The 18,767-nt window shown below is 42.1% G+C and overlaps 1 protein-coding gene across 3 annotated transcripts in view; it reads right to left on the reverse strand.

Annotated features, from left to right (window-relative positions):
• The window catches only part of LOC140356020 (receptor-type tyrosine-protein phosphatase mu-like), a 362,562-nt gene that overhangs the window by 95,561 nt on the left and 248,234 nt on the right, over positions 1–18,767 (reverse strand). For all 3 annotated transcript variants that reach the window (XM_072440712.1, XM_072440711.1, XM_072440710.1), the window contains 2 exons: positions 5,159–5,397; positions 1,385–1,468 (listed from right to left, as the gene is read on the reverse strand). In XM_072440712.1, coding sequence (XP_072296813.1) covers positions 1,385–1,468; positions 5,159–5,397 — 323 coding nt within the window. The remainder of the gene's footprint in view (positions 1–1,384; positions 1,469–5,158; positions 5,398–18,767) is intronic.

Raw genomic sequence — 18,767 nt, forward strand, 5'->3', positions numbered from 1 at the left:
AGAGGGTTTTACCTGGGTAGTAGGAGCTGGAGGGTTTTACCTGGGTAATAGGAGCTGGAGGGTTTTATCTGGTTAGTAGGAGCTGGAGGGTTTTGCCTGGGTAGTAGGAGCTGGAGGGTTTTACCTGGGTAGTAGGAGCTAGAGGGTTTTACCTGGGTAGTAGGAGCTGGAGGGTTTTACCTGTGTAGTAGGAGCTGGAGGGTTTTACCTGGGTAGTAGGAGCTGGAGGGTTTTACCTGGGTAGTAGGAGCTGGAGGGTTTTACCTGGGTAGTAGGAGCTGGTGGGTTTTGCCTGGGTAGTAGGAGCTAGAGGGTTTTACCTGGGTAGTAGGAGCTAGAGGGTTTTACCTGGGTAGTAGGAGCTGGAGGGTTTTACCTGGGTAGTAGGAGCTAGAGGGTTTTACCTGGGTAGTAGGAGCTGGAGGGTTTTACCTGTGTAGTAGGAGCTGGAGGGTTTTACCTGGGTAGTAGGAGCTGGAGGGTTTTACCTGGGTAGTAGGAGCTGGAGGGTTTTACCTGGGTAGTAGGAGCTGGTGGGTTTTGCCTGGGTAGTAGGCGCTGGTGGGTTTTATCTGGGTAGTAGGAGCTAGAGGGTTTTACCTGGGTAGTAGGAGCTGGAGGGTTTTACCTGGGTAGTAGGAGCTAGAGGGTTTTACCTGGGTAGTAGGAGCTGGAGGGTTTTACCTGGGTAGTAGGAGCTGGAGGGTTTTACCTGGGTAGTAGGAGCTGGAGGGTTTTATCTGGTTAGTAGGAGCTGGAGGGTTTTGCCTGGGTAGTAGGAGCTGGAGGGTTTTACCTGGGTAGTAGGAGCTAGAGGGTTTTACCTGGGTAGTAGGAGCTGGAGGGTTTTACCTGGGTAGTAGGAGCTGGAGGGTTTTACCTGTGTAGTAGGAGCTGGAGGGTTTTACCTGGGTAGTAGGAGCTGGAGGGTTTTACCTGGGTAGTAGGAGCTGGAGGGTTTTACCTGGGTAGTAGGAGCTGGAGGGTTTTACCTGGGTAGTAGGCGCTGGTGGGTTTTACCTGGGTAGTAGGAGCTGGAGGGTTTTACCTGGGTAGTAGGAGCTGGAGGGTTTTACCTGTGTAGTAGGAGCTGGAGGGTTTTACCTGGGTAGTAGGAGCTGGAGGGTTTTACCTGGGTAGTAGGAGCTGGAGGGTTTTACCTGGGTAGTAGGAGCTGGTGGGTTTTGCCTGGGTAGTAGGAGCTGGAGGGTTTTACCTGGGTAGTAGGAGCTGGAGGGTTTTACCTGGGTAGTAGGAGCTGGAGGGTTTTACCTGGGTAGTAGGAGCTGGAGGGTTTTACCTGGGTAGTAGGAGCTGGTGGGTTTTACCTGGGTAGTAGGAGCTGGAGGGTTTTACCTGGGTAGTAGGAGCTGGTGGGTTTTACCTGGGTAGTAGGAGCTGGAGGGCATGGACGAGCTCATGGTGTTGGCTTTGGGCAGAGTGAAGGACGAGGGAGACGAACCCACTGCTGCTGCTGCAGATGGACACAGATCAATAGCAGATATGAGTGACCCTGCCAGTGACCCTGCCAGTGACCCTGCCAGTGACCCTGCCGAGTTCACCGAGCCACAAAGCAGGAACAAAACTATATCTTGACATCTTAATAACACAATACAAAAACACAAATACAAGTCTGTGGACATTACATTTACTACGGCGGTTCGGAGCTCAGGTTTAGTGCAATTTTACATGGATTTTTGTTGTTAAATATTGTATACTTCTACTTTATTATTAATATTATTGGATTGGATATTTTTACCTTGTATTTTGGCAAATACTTTTCACGCAGGCTTGGTTTTGTGTTTTGAGTTTTACCATTTCTCCTTTTGCACAGACTATATAAAGATGCCATTGTTGTGAAAACCCATTAATCAAGGACAGATGATTAAAAAAAAAATCTTAAATTTAGATAAATGAATTTGATTTTTTTCCAAAATGTATGAAAAGTTTCAGGAAAACAAATCAATATTTTTAATTTGTTTGTTGTTCAATGTTTTCATATAAATATAAGGGATTTTTATAAGATAAGCCTTTATTTGTCCACACAATGGGGAAATTTCTGAGCATTTTATATGTAAAAACGGCCAAAATTGCACCTATAAATCTGAAAAATTGATAGAACCAGGTTTAAATAATTTGTTTCATTTGTTGACTTTGCAAAAAATTTACAGAGGATATTTTGGAAACCTTATTTAGTATTTGAGTGAGTATTTGCGTAATGAAAATTGCCTTAAAAATTCAAATTTTACCTTATTGTTTGGAGTTAAAACTTACTGAAAATCGGCCAAAGTTTTGCACGTACAAGATCAGAACGTTTATATACAGAAAGAGCAAACCGACCCCAAAAAAACGACCTTTACCGTCTTGCTCGCCGTCACTTATAACAACTGCTGTTTACCAACTCCTTCCTATATAAAGACGCCGTTGTCGTGATCCATTTCCCAGGTTCGACTTAATCCTTGGGCGACGGACAGGTATAATCCCGGTCAAAACCATCAGCTTACCCCGGCGAGGCGGCGGTTTGTCCGTCCGCGCCCGGCTGGAGACCAGACCCCGGCGATGACTTGACCTTGATTAACTGTCTGTCAGAGTGGCTGTTTCGAAATCCGCCGCCGTCCGTCAAAGCGGCGATGTAAATGCGTTTACTCCTCGCCCGAGTCCATTAAACGTGGCGGCTCGGCGCGGATAAGCTCTCGGTGGGGGCTGCCGCGCTGACCTTGTATTGCCGGTCAATAGTGTCACCGCGGGGGCTTAAATCATCACGCCGCGGATTAAGCTCGGGGTGAAAAGTCTGCGATTGTGTTAAAACAATCGGAGGAATGCCTCGTCCTTTTTCGCGGCGCAAGTTCGGTTTGGCTGTGCATGTGACTGAAAGGATTCTAACTTCTCTTTATCATGTTCTGTGAAGCATTTTGAACGACTTCGTGTTCACATTGTGCTCTGCAAATACACTTGGCTTCTCTCTTACGTATCGTGGGCGGGAGAAAATCGTCGTAAAACTGGGCAACGTGACACGACGCACAATCTCAATTTTGGATTATATTTTTCTACTTTGTCCTTTTAAACACACATAAACGTGGCTTTTCAACGTGTTCTGTTCATTTCCTGAACAAGAAAGTCTTTTAATAACTGCAATTTGAACAAAAACAGTCACATTTCTCCCTCGTTGCATATTAGTGATAATTAGAGAGGACGGAACCTCGATCTTGATTAAAATGTTATTAGTTGTACAAATTGTCTAGATGGAGGATCTGCCACCTGCTCGTCTCCATGGAGATGTCATTGCGTTGGAATGCTCCCCAGTGTGGCATTAAATGTATCTGTAAAGAGTTGAGTCCGCTCACTGTATGTTTGTCAATCTATTATTTTTTTAATCAATAGAAACACCTATATTTGAACACATAAAAGGTCACTGTGGAACATTAGCACAACAGAACATCTCCATGGAGACAAGCAGGTGGCTGACGCTCCACCTTAACAGTCACGTAGTGCACCTTTAAGATAAGATAAGATAAGATAAGATATTCCTTTATTGTCCCGCATGGGGAAATTTCATTGATGCAACGCAGGTAGATACAGAAGAAAAGAACAGATCACTTATAGGAAAGGCAGTTTATGTGTAACCAAATACTGTGATATTTTATTTTTCTGATAGAATGTAGATAAATCCATATCAATCCTGATTAATAATGAATAATCATCACATTTTAGACAAACTAATTCTGAACATCATCATTTAGTCCTTTAGAGAGCGGGAAACTGTTTCCAGGGAACTCTGATGGTCGGAGCCCAAACAGGCAGATTTGTGAATTTAAACTAGTGCTTAGGGCCTTAATTAGTAATAGTAGAATGTACAAAAACAACTAGATGTAATCCAAACTTGACCAATTAAAAAACGTTAATCAGCTATTCACAGTCAAAGTCCCAACATGATCTAAACGGAGGTTTTATGAGTGACACATTACAGTGTTTGCTGTTCAGATTTGAGGACAGCTGTTGAGACGGCAATGAAAGGCAACAGTATTTTTTATTAACAGTGTTTCTGCTTTAGATCGGCCCGTGCTGTGGTGGTTTACACTGGTCTGTGTTCAGCACAGTCATGACACGTGGAAACATATTAACCTTTGGAAACTGCAGATTTTGATGATCCGTTTTGTAGAATATGTTTAAAATCTCTCTAATCATAATCTATGAGACAAATTTAACGATGTAGAACTGCAGATGGTGAAAAAGAGGTTCTTGTTAGGTTATGTGTGTGTGAAGTGGAACATTTGGAGGTAAAGTTTCTTTACTATTCACTCTTTAGCCGAGAATAAGAAAATGCATTAAAAATATGAAGTCATTAAAGTAACTGCAGTTCTATGACTCAGCTGGCTACAGACTGGAATGACTCAATAGTTGTGTGATACGGCCTCATTAAAGGCGCACTATGGAGCTTTTCTGGTGGAGGGTTTGCATGGAATGTTCCACAGTATGACATTAAACGTATCCATCTCACCTTTACTCCATTGCAGGTAAAGCTTATTTCAGGTTAGCAATTGTTTCTTTGATTAGTCGACATTGATCAACCTTCCATTGTATATTGAGACTTTTTAAATACATTTTCAACAAATCACAGTTGAAATATTGTGACTGAATCCTTCGAGATGGATACAAATTTATGAATAAAGTGTATTATTTAAGAAAATCTGAAATTATTTAGGTCATTTTACATTTTTGCTTGTTTTGTCTACAAAAAAGGTCTTTTTCCTACATGTCTTAGCATTTGTATAGTCCAGATAACGCTTATGATTACCAAAATACGACTAAAATGTATTCTTTACATTCGACTAGTCACAATTAAACGATAAGTCATTGCAGCTCTATTTAATGCCACAAAAGCTACAAATTGCATCGTTAAAAATCTCAAAAGACATCTTGAGCTTTTTTTATTTGTGTGTTTATTCAAGTAGTTTTAGTTTTCATCCATATATTTTTAGTTTTTATTCATACAAGCTCATTACCGCTTCACTTGTCAATCAGTAAAACGTGTCTAAACCAATCTAAAACATTAAACTTTTTACTTGACTGGCAAAAGGTTTTACCCGCGTCTCCGGCAGATCTCTTGCCGTCTCGGTTTGAAAAAAACAAACAAAAAAGCCAGTTGGCGTTTGGTTACCTCTTCCGTTGAGCGTGAGCGCACATTCGCTGCGCGTGTTGAGTGTGAGCGCCCCCTCGCTGCGGGCGTTCAGACTGTGGCTGGTGTTCAGGCTGTGGGTGGCGTGGGTGTCCATGAAGGAGAGCGCCTCGTCGCAGTTCGTGCCCTGCTCCGTGTAGCTCTTGTCCATGGAGTTCACCATCACCGTCATCTCCTGCCGCGTGCTGTTCAGGGTCTCCTTACGCTTCTTCGCCAGTTTCCTTAGGAGAGGGCGGAGTCAAAGTTAGAAATCAGATAAACTATGATAAGAAATTAAGTAAGGAAGAACTACAGTACTAAAACTGGCACAATGACTACTGCATCAACTTATCGGTCAATAAAGAAATATACAAAATGGTGGGTTTGGACTCAATATTTATTGTCTGTACATTTTATTTGGATTAGTGGGGTATTTTCTCTTAATTTATAAAACATTTGAGCTGCAGAGTATATGTATATGTATATATAATAATATATCCATCACTCTGAATCCCATAGATCAATGCACTCCTCCCTATTTTTTTACCATGTGCTATAATAATAATAATAATAATATCCATATCAAACTGCAGCAGAACCATCAGCCATCTTGTTTAAAGGACAAATATGATGCATTATTTGTATCATTATTAGCCTTTAAACATGCTCCTGAGTGCCTTTAGTTTGGCATCTCCTGTTTTAGAATTAAAAAAATTAAATAAAATTACGTTACATTTGGATCGCTGCCGTTTCTCCTGTGACTGACTATGTTTTATCGCTATCTACTGGCCGCAGAAGGAATTACACGCAGTTCAAGAGACATTTCAAAGCACGTTTCACAAACTGGCCTCTCACTTCCGGGTCTGAGCGCGCCGTTGCACTGATCGTGATTAATTCACAGAACGATGATTGGTGGACTTAAAAAGAGCAGAGAAGATTCTTACGGATCGAGAAAACATCAGTTATCGAGTGTTTTTGACGCTTGGAGGGATTTTCTAACCAGAACTAGTGTGGATGGCGCTAAATGCTGCTCCGGGTATGTTTATGACGAGGAAACAATGTTAGAAGAGGGATAAAAGCTCAAAAAAAGTCACATGTCCCTTAACATTATCCAACATTTAAGCGTATTTGTTGCCGTCTTGGTTTGGGGCAACAGACATTTGGCAGCAAATCTTTATCAATGACCCTCTGATATTAGATGCACAGTTCTTATCCTTATTAAAGTATGAGACATGTTTATATTTTTGTCATTTAGCGGGCTTTTTCACATCTGGCAAAGGGACTATGACTACAGATGACATCCAATGATAGTATATCAGCTAAACTCAGGCACGTTTACATGATTTGAGTTTGATTAATGTGCAATGTCCCTTTAAAAAAATAAATACATATAAAATAAACTAACTCAAAAGCCAGTTTTGCACAATATTTTTTTTTTTTTTTTTTTTTACCTTTAATTAACGCAGTAAAAAAAAACAACATTACGTGATTTCTGAAGGCCAATACTACAGACCTCTTGCCCACGGACACAACAGCGGCGCACTGGCTGTCGTTATTATGTTGTATCGTAAATTACATTATTTCTGAACGAACGCGACCAAATAAAACACAACGTAATGCCAAAAAAAAAAAAAAAAAGTGTTCAAATCCAATCCGACTGTGGCATGACTCATGGATAAACGTAATAAGACGATAGCGACGCCGGCGGGGCTTTGGACGTTTCAGAGTTAATATTCGGGCTGCGGATGCATTTCCAGGCTCCGCTATATAAATCTGCGAGACGAAGGTGTGACACTGTAACCCAGATACATCAGCGGCCGTGATGATTTAAAATTAGCCATAGGATTCAGGGGCGGCAGGAATTACGCTGAACTCAAACAGTCAACCTGCTTTTATTGACCTAGTTGGAGCTCGCAGCCCACAATCTGCTCCCAATCAAACGACATTAAAGCTTACGCCTGGATTAAACTAGGAAGGGCTTAACTGTACAATGCTCTTTTTTAATTTGAACAGCTTCTATGTCACGTTCCGGCGCGGCTCGGCTGGGCTAAGTACCTGTCTGTTTGGGAGATTATGCGCACACACAATAAAAACATTGGGAAATTTAACAAAACATGGTGGAATCATTATCATGCAAAAGAAAGCAGGTTTTGATTGTCATGAGGAATTAACAGTATCAGGACTTGCACTCTTTTGAGCTTAGGTAAACTGATAAAAGGGATGTGCAGGATTTAGTTTGAAGATGTTTATGGAGCTTTAGACTTTACCGTGGCATTAACCTTTCTGTGCGGAAGTCAGAGGATTAGAGGCGGAATAGGCCAAAATAAAGTTAGAACATCTTATGAGACAAGTTCGGGAAAGTTTAAGGTGAAGTGCAACAGTCAATACTCCATCAGACGCTTTCTTTATAGTCCACGCAGATCCTGCAAATGCAATACCACTAGAGGCCACTAGAGGAAACTGAAAACACCACCGTGGGGCTAAATCATATTTAACAAGATTTAACATTGATGCACACATTTTGAAAAAAATGTTTTATTGCTCAAAACTACAAGGGAAAACATTCCAAAATAAAAAAAAGATGTGTACTCTCCACCAGAAATGTTCCATAGTGCACCTTTAAGTTACATCACATCTTGAACGCCGACTTTTAAACAGATCCAAAGAAAGCTCAAAATAAAAAGTGTTTATTCAGAGTCAGGTTGGGTTATAAGGTGTGATACTGGTAGACAACGCAGACACATGGATGTTGTTTAAATGTTCATCACATTTAACGATAACAAATAACGATAAATATCAAACTTTAACCTCTAGTTTCTAAAGTTCACTCATTACTGTGGGATGTTCGGCGCTTGGTGACATAAAACAACATTGTCTTGTCAAACTATCGTTTTTGGTGCATTATTGTCCTACACTAACGTACTTTTAAGGTTGTTAGCATGTAGCCAATGCTAATTTCGGCGCCAAATTGCCTAGGGTAAACTTCTACACAAACCGCTGATAAGCTCTGGCGTTACTCCCGTGTGGTCGAGACGTCTGCGTTTTCACAGTTTGCGACGTTTGGGGAATAAAGCTAACTCCACCACTGACAGTACATTAAGGCTAACTCCTGGAATGCTAACACGCTAATGGAACGCACGGGCTCTTTGTGTGTGGATTTCTCTTTTCCTCTTCGCACATTTACCGTCCACCCGCCGCAACTGCTCCTGGAGTTCAATGGACAAGGACACGCCAAAGTGCATGATCCGAGGTCAAGCGCGGGTCCACATTGTGCACGTTAGCCTTGGTTATGACCGCTTTGTATAACGCCTGACGGTTTTCTCATGCCGTCCCTCTGCTGTGCATAAACCAGTGCCCTTTACATGGTCTTTGGCCTCATACAGACGCTTTCCCGCGGATAAAAGAGACATTTCCCGTGGTGAAAAATAACAAATGACATGATCACTGTGAGCGTTTTACATCTATCTCCACAGACAGTGCATTAGGGAGCAATGGCAAACAGCTTGAGATGCAAAATACTGTAGTTATTTCTATGTCTAATGTCTTTGCTTTGAAGCCTCGGGGAGCAGAGAGCGCACTGCAAAAAATACATTTCTACACAAAAGAAAAAAGGTAAAAGGACTAATTTAGATCAATGTGTTTATTAAAATGACACGGTTTGACTTGAAATGAAAGTTACTGGTCTCTAGATAAATATTTGGATCACTGCAAATGGCATTATTATTATGGGTTTGAGCTTCCTGTGAGAGGCAGCATTTTGAACACTTTTTCACATTAAAAAGATACGGTGTGCAATATTTTTGTTTTACATGGTTAATATCTATAGCAACTGTCATATTTTTTTAATCATCCCATGTTTACTAGAGAAAAATATGATGAATCGTGATTTTTTTTAAATAATGTATGGCATTTGTCACTTAGGTTTCTTACTTGAAAATGTTAGATTTCCTTTGCAATATGTGACAAATGATTGGTTCAACGTAAATGTTTGACTTTTTTAGCCCAGGCATGTTCAAACAATACCCAGGGGCCAAATGTGGCCTTCAGACTTCCTGGTGAATTAGCTCAAATGACAATAAGCACTACATTTTACATTATATACTCAGCGTGTTCCGTGTTTTGTGTCACACGGTCTGAATAAAAGACGTGGTTTACTCAGTCAACCCTCTTTCAAATGCCAATATTCGAACGATTGACCGCGTTAACCCCCAGTGCGCGTGGCCCTCTGCGTCGTACACGTTTGGACATCGCCCCTGTACGTATATAAAAAAGTCTTCTAAACGGATCTTGATCTCTTCTTTTTCAGCAGTGCATCCTCGTGTCTAATGTCTACGCGTCGGCGCCATGGGGCTCCGAACAGTGGAAGAATTAACCGCGGCAGCCTGCGCGCCGATCTGCCCGCTCCGTCACCGCGGCGGCGACCCCACGGCCCGTACCGCCGTCGCATCGCTCACACGGACGACGCTGTCTAATGACGCCGCTCCCGCTGCTTTGTTTTCGCACGTCGCCTCTGTTTATTCAATTTGGTGCCCGTCTCGTGCCATATGCTACGCCGGGCACCCCGCTGCTTCCCGAAACGCTCGCTTTCTCCCCGAGGCCGCGGCGTGAGGCTAATCGTGAATCCATTCGTCAGAGGAAAAAAAAAAGGTGACAATGTAGTGACATTTTCATCTGCCGGACGCACTCTCGCCGTCTTTAATCTGCAATTAGAGCGGCGAGCCGACCGGCAGGCTCGTCTCGGGCGACGCCGTAATAGCAAAAGCGTTAGAGGGAGAAAGTATGCGCAGGACCTCGGGCGATGTTGAGAAAACTGAATCAGCAACTGTGCTCGCTCGCCGAAGAACGCTTAGATGAAGAGTATGCAAATTTGTACTTGTATTTGGGCAGGAAATAAACTGTTTAATCACCCGGGACCATATTGTTACGAGAATAATGGGTGAAATAAAGACGCTTCGCCGACACACGACTTTACGGACGGCATAAAATATCTAAAATGGTGATCTGCCTTTGCCACGGACGGTTGGAGACAAATATGTTACGAATGCTGTAATATTAATGAGGTAAATATACAGTTCATGTTTCCCATAGACTTAAATACATTACAAATATTAAGAGTTTATAGGCACGACAGAGCAAACTAATGTCCCTGATGCTATGTCTCAATAACTTAGTGGTTTGTAACACTTCAGAAACAGATTTTAAATGAAATTATGGCTTTTGTGGTGTTTAATAATAGTGAACTGATCCAGCTTTTTCAATATTGATACTTTGGCTTTTAACCATCTGCTGATACCCGATATTAACCAATACTAAAGGACTGAAAACATCATTTATTTCCTCAAAACACACTCAACTTTCACAGAGTGGATCTAATTGTCACGTGTTATATACCCTGCAGGTAACAAGAACGCAGCATCGTTTGTCTAATGCCCAATTAAAAGGCTCGACCAGGATTTCCAATGAACCGATCACGGAACCAACACTGGATCGGAGCCAATATTTGACACCGTAAGACGATTAGCTCAAGCAAACTTAACTAAAAATGTGCTTTAACTAACTCACTGTTTAGCTCCATAACAAGTGGATGAACGTTGTATGTCAAAGTCTTTGCCGTTACTTCTAATGGCGCTCAGAACTTCTTCCTGTCCGCTTAACTTGTCCCACTCTCTTCATATTAAACCTTAATTACATTACATTAGACAAAAACTATCTTGGCTGTTTTGGTGTTCGCGCAATCTTATTTTGCAACCGAGCAACATTTGGACCACAACCAAACCCAGTTTCACATCTTAAACACACATTTTGTTCATTTTGGACTTGGGATTTTTGCCTTCTCGGCCATCGGATCGGCCAAAATTAAATCCGACTCGACTGCCAAATTGAGGAACCCCGCCGCAATACGGAGGTGTTTGCTCGCTCCGTGGGTGTCAGATTAAGATGAATTGTCATGCTATTCCGCGCTCATTTGTACGCGGGGAAAATGTAATGATAGATGACTGCATTAAGGGCCTCTGATGTGCTGAGGAAGAGGGAAGTTTATAGCGGCGCGAGTGTTTGCACGCGCTCTCGAAACGCGCCATTTATCACTCACCGCGGGAGTTTGCCTAATACGCCACACATGGAACGATCCCATCAGGAAATGTTGTACTTGTCGGCGGGAGTGCGGCGAACGGAGCTGTAGCTGCGAGCGGGGCCAACGCGAGGCGAGACGTGGGATGAAACGGGGCGGAAACGGGCCTAGAACAGCAGCATAACTGGGACTTAAACCAGGTCTAAACTAGGACTAAACCAGGACTGGACGGGGAGCAAAACCAAATCTAAACCAGGAATGAAACAAAACACAACATAATCGCAAACTAACAAGAGTAAATTAGGTCAATGAAAAGGCTTATAACAGGTCTAAACCAGGATTAAATTAACTAGGAACTAACCTAAAGCTAAACCAGGAATAAACAGGGAACTTTGATGATAAACTGGAATAAAAACTAGAAAAAATATCGCTTAGTTAGGACCAGATGTAAAAAAACAGGAATAAATTAGAACTGAACCAAATCGGAGCAATAATAACCATCACAAAATCAACAAAATAAAAAGTAGCAAGACTCGGGTCGAACAAGAGTCTAATCTAGGACTAGACCAGTGATAAGAAGTGCAGAAATGACAACAAAATGTGGTCTAAAGCTAAATTAAAGGGTGGGTTCACGCCTGCATAGAGATCAAAATTGGGACTGAACCCGGAACTAAACCTGGAGTCCTGGACTAGACTGGAATAAACTGGGACTAGCAAAGAACCAATTCAAGTCTAAATCGGACTAAAATGTTCTCAAACCAGGTCAAGTGTTAATTTAAGCATCTGTGTGGACTAAACCTGCCCAAGCCCAGGTCTAAACCAAGGAACAACACCAAATAGAGGAACGCAAAAATCCAGTTTCGACAAGGAATATGGAGGAAAATGGTTAAGTTCCAGTTTAGCGTCGTCGGATCAGAGTCTAAACCAGTTGAAATCTAAAAGAGATCAGATCCACCGACACGTTCCTCGCTTGCAGGCGTGCTAGGACACAAAACCGCGACATGTATGTAATCCTTTGTCAGAGACTAAGACTATATTAGGCCGGTCTCATTACCGGCACACACCGCACAGAACCCCACGTCTCCATTGTACGCACAAAGTATTCTACAGCGGGAGCCCGACTTCAAGAGCATCCAGAGCAAAACATCGCCGCGTGTCGGGTCTCATTTCAGAACCGGATTGGGTCAGGATTCCCCCCGACGCCGCGGCCAATAGCGATTCATTAGCCTGGAGTTAGCGTTAGCGGTGACTGACTTCCAGCCGGGAGTGGCCCGTTTGATTAACCCAGCGGGGCGTCCATATTTGTTCCGTCTGTGTATTATGTTGTCCTGCATTCTGATTTATTTATATTACAGCAACGATACAAGATTGAGCATGTTCCAGAGCGTACACGGCTGTGTGGCCGTGGAATGTGATGATTTCAGATGAACGGCATAACTCTGTGGGACAATTGCCTTTGAAGAAATAAATGTACCCAGGGAAAAGCTGAATCAGAATTTGTTGTGTTTTTGATAACAATCTCTTCTTTGGGGTTAAATAATGGCATAACTTTCTGAAGCTGTTGTGAAAAGTGTTTTGTTTCATGTGGAAAGGCCCAGTAATTACAGATGTATTACAGTAATTACAGATGTATTACAGTAATTACAGATGTATTACAGTAATTACAGATGTATTACAGTAATTACAGATGTATTACAGTAATTACTGATGTATTATCCATAAACCAAGTTAACAAATCTGAAATCTGATGACATAAACATCTAGACCTGGATTATAATCACATCTTAATTCTGGCTTGGGTTTGATTGTCCTGATTTCAATGTGTAGTCCTGGTTTAGACCTGGTTTAGACCTGGTTTAGACCTGGTTCATGAATTTATTTGATTTTTTATTTCTATAATTTAAGAAGTATAAACTTAAATATGAATCATTAGCCTTTGTTTTCATCAAAGTCTAAGCCACGACAAATAACCAATACTGCTGATCCGGTTTTTCAGATCAGGTTAATGAAAAACTAGGGCTTCAAATGTGTAAACCAAGACCAAACAGAGTCCAAACAGAGTCCAAACAGAGTCCAAACAGAGTCCAAACAGAGTCCAAACCGAGCCCAGAGTCCAAACAGAGTCCAAACCGAGTCCAAACAGAGTCCAAACAGAGTCCAAACAGAGTCCAAACCGAGCCCAAACCGAGCCCAAACCCGAGTCCGAATAAGGACCAAACCAGAGTCCAAACAAGGATCAAACCAGAGTCCAAACCAGAGTCCAAACCAGAGTCCAAACCAGAGTCCAAACAAGGACCAAACCAGAGTCCAAACCAGAGTCCAAACCAGAGTCCAAACAAGGACCAAACCAGAGTCCAAACCGAGCACAAACCGAGACCAAACAGAAACCAAACCAGAGTCCAAACAAGGACCAAACCAGAGTCCAAACCAAGCACAAACCGAGACCAAACAGAAACCAAACCCGAGTCCAAACAAGGACCAAACCAGAGTCCAGACTGAGACCAAACGAGCCCAAACTGAGACCAAACGAGACCAAACCGAGCCCAAACCCGAGTCCGAATAAGGACCAAACCAGAGTCCAAACAAGGATCAAACCAGAGTCCAAACCAGAGTCCAAACCAGAGTCCAAACCAGAGTCCAAACAAGGACCAAACCAGAGTCCAAACCAGAGTCCAAACCAGAGTCCAAACAAGGACCAAACCAGAGTCCAAACCGAGCACAAACCGAGACCAAACAGAAACCAAACCAGAGTCCAAACAAGGACCAAACCAGAGTCCAAACCAAGCACAAACCGAGACCAAACAGAAACCAAACCCGAGTCCAAACAAGGACCAAACCAGAGTCCAGACTGAGACCAAACGAGCCCAAACTGAGACCAAACGAGACCAAACCGAGCCCAAACCAAGACCAAACCAAGTCCAAACCAAGTCCAGACCAAGACTTAATGAGCTGAAATGCTACAGTTCCACACCTTAAATGTCTGAAGATATCAGATAACTTCACTTAATCATAGCTCAAGCTCAGGAAGTAAAAAAAAAAGAATGAAAAAGAAAATCACATCTAGAAACTCCTTCTTTCTTAAACTTCATAAATTCAAACGAAAGACTGTCCGACGTCTACAACAGCGATACTTTTGATCACGTCGGCCGTTGTGCAAAACGAGCCCGTGTGGAAAAATGCAAATAACCTCTCTAAACTCCAGCGGCTGACATGACCTCGCTCGATACTCTCTCCTTCCCTTTTCCTCTGCTCATTTGAATGCAGGACTCGTAGGTGCAAAAAATATTCCGGTCTTGTAGCAATTAGCGCAATCCCTACCCCGTGTTGGACTAGTTTTAGAGTGGTACGCGGTTCCTCCGGGCAGCAGGTGCGATGTTATGATCTGCTAAAAACTCAAACTAAAGCAGCGTTCAGAAGATTCTGTGAAGACATGTTCTCGCTCAGCGCTGCAAGGGACTTTAATTAGGGTGGTAGGCAGTTTGTTAACGGTTACAGTCGCTTTACAGACGGTACCGGGGAGAAAAGGAAGCCATTTCTCACAGTGGGACGGGTAATCTCAAGGATATTATATTTGTAATAGTTCTTATGAATAACGGTTCATTTGAGGCAATAAGGAGAAAACAAAACATGGAGAAACATCAGGTCATTGTCAAGTTTAGTGGTCGTCAAACTCATGACTCAGACGTAAAAAGTTACATAGAAAACCTGGACAACCAATTCTAAAAGAAACAAAATCACCAATAATCCAAGACATGATTACAGTCAACATCTAAGTAATACTTTACATTCGCAAAATGGGAAAAAAATTACATTGAATTTGATTTTTCTCTATTGTTTTCTCTCTGGTCTTGTTCTGTTCCATTGTGTTTATTTTATCCAGTGTTTTTTTTCTGTTTTTTTAATCTTTTACTACACATAAACACAAATGTCCATTTTTAACCGGACTAATGACTAGATTGGATTAAAAGCAACCATAGCATTGAAAAATCACAACATTAAGACCTGGTCCACTTGGTGTCTTCTTCTTGTTAATGTAAAAAGGTTTCTGCAAAATAATATTCTGTATCTGGCAATGAACGAGACAATGTTTTACTGCTGCCATCTGAGGCTAATGAGTCTTATAATGTCGCCATGGCTTGTGTTGTTTAGTCCCGGCTTTTACCAGTCTGCATTTGGTCCCTTTTGAGTCCTTCTTGAGCACTAGTTTAGTCAAGATTTAAGTGATTGGTTCAGTTCTGGTCCATATAGTTCTAGACCTGGCTTGTATCTTGTTAAGTTGCATTTTACTTCTGGTTTGGTATGGTTCAGTTTTGGTTAAGTCCTAGTTTGGTAATTAATCCTAATTTATCCCTATGTTTAGTCCTAATTTAGTTGTAGATTAGCCCCATTTTAGATCTAGTTTAGCTACAGTTTGGCCTGCGTTTAATCCTAATTTAGCCCTATGTTTAGTCCTAATTTAGCCCTATGTTTAGTCCTAATTTAGCCCTATGGATAGCCCTAGTTTAGCCCGAGTTTAGCCCTGGTTTAGCTTCAATTTAGCCCTGGTTTAGCCCTAGTTAAGCCCTGGTTTAGCCTCAGTTTAGCCCGAATTTAGCCCTGGTTTAGCCCTGATTTAGCCCTAGTTAAGCCCTAGTTAAGCCCGAGTTTAGCCCTGGTTTAGCCTCGGTTTAGCCCTAGTTAAGCCCTGGTTTAGCCCTGGTTTAGCCCTAGTTAAGCCCTAGTTAAGCCCGAGTTTAGCCCTGGTTTAGCCCTAGTTAAGCCCTAGTTAAGCCCTGGTTTAGCCCTGGTTTAGCCCTAGTTAAGCCCTAGTTAAGCCCGAGTTTAGCCCTGGTTTAGCCCTAGTTAAGCCCGAGTTTAGCCCTGGTTTAGCCTCGGTTTAGCCCAAATGTAGCCCTAGTTTAGCCCTAGTTAAGCCCTAGTTTAGCACTAGTTTAGCCCTGGTTCAGACCTAATTTAGCCGAGGACAGGATATACATCTTGCGTCTTGCGTTTAGCTTGATCTCAGTTTCAGCTTTAGTCCTGGTTTGCCACCGGCTTCACCCTCTTCTCGTCCTGGTTCAGTCCTTCCATAATCCTGGCACCGTTTGGTCCACCTCTTGTCCATTTTTAATCAGATAACCCTGAGGTACGCGTCGCACTCTGCACTTCTGTCACTCAGATGGTAATCGCGCCTCATTTTAATATTTCCGTCCCGACTCGATGGACGGCCACGCGTCTCCGGGGACCGAGCAACCAATCAAAACTCTGCCCCGTCGCCAATTGATCTGCCCCTCTCCGCAGCAGCGCCTCGGACGGTAGGGCACCTGATTAAAAGGCTGCATATATTTGATCACACATGTAACCGCATCCTAAATGAGCAGAGGAGTGACTGATGCCGCACAAACCCCCGGCGGCACCTTGGCACTACCTAAAGTGCCCAAATCGGCCAAAAGCGTAACATTTTTTTTTTTTTCTCTGCCGCTTTTAAACCCTTTGATGAATGAGTAAGAGCATTAATGTTCGTCATCTATCATGGAGGCTGCGGTGGTCCCGGGGCGCGCCGCTGCAGATGGCGTCGAGAGGATTTGGGAAAAAGCCCTTCGCGATTGATTTGTAATTGATCTTACGATGTAAAGTTGGAATTGTACAAAACGTGCGCGACATTAGAACAGAAGCGCGACTTAACGGGGCAGTTATTTTCATGCAATAAAGTAAAATGAGGCGCGTCCAGCTCTTAGGGTCAAAATGAGACCGCTGCGTGCGCCCTTTGTCTAATCATTGAGCGTTTTTTGTTTTGGAAAACGTTGGTGCGCTGTTAGCATGCTATTTGTCGTTAGCATTACCGTGACGAGGGGAGGAAAAAGTGCTAATTAACTCGTCAAGGTAAATAATTAGGCTGCCAGGACTGTGTTAGAAAAGTGACATTTGGGCCGCAGCAAACCGTTTAAAATGAACTTGGGCTTTACATGGTTTTTGCCGTCTTAAAAAATCATTTAATTTACATTTTACAGATAATTTCATGTTTTAGCTGTACATTACATCCATTGAAATGTTTTTCTTGGCCAGGACACGCTTGAAAAATAGCTTTTTTTAATCTCAAATAAAAAATAAATGTTAAAAATGAAATTAATGTCAACGTTTTTGTGAATCCAATATTAATTTAATACACTTAAGGCAAATTAAGTTAACCAGTTTTAGTTTATCCTGACAAACATATTTGCTAAATGCCTAAATCACATCAAACTATTAATCTACCAAGCCAGATAAAGATAAATAAATGCAGTTATGCCACTTTGCATTGGTGCTACGCTTACAAATGCTCATTTTGGACAATATACAGTATTATCTCTCACTCAGGTTGCGTTAAAAGCTGGGCTTAAAGGCGGTATGGACGATTTTTTTCAGCAAATTTTTTATCATAATATGATAAAAAATTTGCTGAAAAAAATCGTATACCTAATAAAATTTATCATAATAATAAATTAATCATAATAATAAATAATAATACTACATTATTTCATATGTAAATAAAATAATTTGGGAAATAAATATATGGCCTTCTAAACGCATTGAAATTCCTTTTTGTTCGTTTTTCTTATTAAAGGTGGTATGGACGATTTTTTCCAGTACATTTTTTATCATATTTCCTCGTGGCGTGGATAAATCATTTGTCCTGCCACGTATCAATCATAAAACGCACCTACCGCTCACTTGCAGCCGCGTCAGACTCGTCACCACGTTTCCGCGTGCCTAAGCGCATGGATCTATCATAATATAGTTCCCTCAGTGTACGGGGCAAAATGAAGACGGAGAAAGACAGTTCGAGCTGACGCAGAAGTGGACAGAAATCTACGGGAGACGAGAGATGCGATGCGCTCCGTTGTGCTAATAAACAAACACACGTGTGTGTTGTATCAGTCCACACGGGGGAGTGGCATGAGCACTTCCACCTGCGTTCTCAAATCGCCGAAAAATCGTCCATACCGCCTTTAATAAGGGTTGGGCTTTAGAAACGTTAATGCGGGTAAAAAAATAATAATCAAACAAGTCATTAAGGAGCAATTTGGGAGCGATGTGTAATATTGACCTACAACACGAACAAGAACCACCCGCACTGTTCTGTTCCTTCTGCCAAGAGCAAACTCCCTCTAGGCTATTCAGAAGTACTATAGTGTGTACCCAAACATGTACTTTATATGTCACGCCCGCTTTCCATCTTTCCATCGCTCGCCATCTCAACGCCCGTTTGTACGAACATCGCTTTACGCTATGGAGAGCTGAATAGTTATGTTTGGACACGTGTAATGTCCAAAAAACATGCTTAAAAAGAAAAGAAAATGCAAAATAAATGAGGGTGCACAAAATCGAACATGTGTTTGGCAGGAAGAGTGGATTAAAGCGTCTCAAATGGTCGAAAATACAACACTTTTTGGATACCGCCTGGTTTTATTACACTAAATTGTGACTAAATACTTTGAAAATACAGTATGTGTCGGAAAAAATGCACTACTAATAATTCATAAGAGTGGTTGCAGTAGAATTGTGCTCCAGGTAAACGTTGGG

This window comes from Eucyclogobius newberryi, unplaced genomic scaffold, assembly GCF_026437365.1.
Source record: "Eucyclogobius newberryi isolate DKJ021-1_F unplaced genomic scaffold, fEucNew1.0.hap1 SCAF_12, whole genome shotgun sequence".
Lineage (NCBI taxonomy): Eukaryota > Metazoa > Chordata > Actinopteri > Gobiiformes > Gobiidae > Eucyclogobius > Eucyclogobius newberryi.